The 1,186-nt window shown below is 40.9% G+C and overlaps 1 protein-coding gene across 1 annotated transcript in view; it reads right to left on the reverse strand.

Annotated features, from left to right (window-relative positions):
- LOC101863074 overlaps positions 1–1,186 on the reverse strand; it is a gene marked incomplete in the record, with an annotated part of 33,633 nt that overhangs the window by 24,297 nt on the left and 8,150 nt on the right. Inside the window, 1 exon segment of the mRNA XM_035973481.1 lies at positions 903–1,036. Coding sequence (XP_035829374.1) covers positions 903–1,036 — 134 coding nt within the window.

Raw genomic sequence — 1,186 nt, forward strand, 5'->3', positions numbered from 1 at the left:
ACCCCCCTTAAGTAAAATGACCGAATTAATAATAACTGCCACTACCCAGCTGATAACAACCACCCACACACACACACACACACACACACAAAAATGACCGAATTAACAATAATTGTCACTATAACCAAGTGACCCCGACTGCCTCTCCAAATGACTAAATCACTCACTAATGGCTGGGCGTGATCTCGCCTAGGTTGACAAGCGTTGGTCGAGACGGTCATGGAATAAGAACAATTAGGACTAGACACATCAGTTACTGTAAATCCACTCACTACATTGACATGCTGGACAGAGAAGAGTTTGCTATTTATTAGGTACAAACTAAAGATCCAAACTTTCTCTGCCTTCGAAAAAGGCGAGCTGGTTTACAAACATGCACACTTATACACGTGTAAATACATTTTTACACTAGCATGTACATGCACACACACACACACACACACACACACACACACACACATGCACATAAACACATATACACACACACACACGCACACACACACGCACATACAAGTACATAAACACATACACAAACACACACACACGCACACACAAACACACACACACACACAGGCGCAAAATAACGACACACAAAAATACATTTTTTTAAACCCACAACACCCCCCCCTAAAAAAAAATCCCCACAGAAAAGCTAAACTAGTAAGACTAAACCTACAGAGAGCAAACAATTAACCCTCGTGAGACTAAACAATTAACCCTCGTGATCCTAAACAACTTACTCTATAGTGAGAGCAAATAATTAATCCTATAGTGAGAGCAAACAATTAACTCTATGGTGAGAGAAAACAATTAACCCCCGTGGGACTAAACAACTAACCCTATAGTGAAAGCGAGCAATTAACCCTTGTGATATGAAACAACATCCTCCCACGCCAGCTTACCTTGCTTCTCTCCGGCCGGGGCGGGCGGCCGCTCAAACAGAGCGATGTTTGCCGAGTTGAAGAAGAGAATGTTGACGAAGCCACCCACGTCCCCCCACACAAGTATGGCGTCGTTGGCGTTGTTGGGGTTTGACCTGTGGGTCAGAGGTTAGGAGAATAATGATGATGATGATGATAATGATAATAATAATAGGTCCAATAACGACAATAATAATTATAAGACGAAGAAGAAGAAGAAGAAGAAGAATAAAAAATTTAAAAATAATAATGATAATTATTTATTT

The sequence above is a fragment of the Aplysia californica genome, unplaced genomic scaffold (assembly GCF_000002075.1).
Source record: "Aplysia californica isolate F4 #8 unplaced genomic scaffold, AplCal3.0 scaffold01281, whole genome shotgun sequence".
NCBI classification, from domain to species: domain Eukaryota; kingdom Metazoa; phylum Mollusca; class Gastropoda; order Aplysiida; family Aplysiidae; genus Aplysia; species Aplysia californica.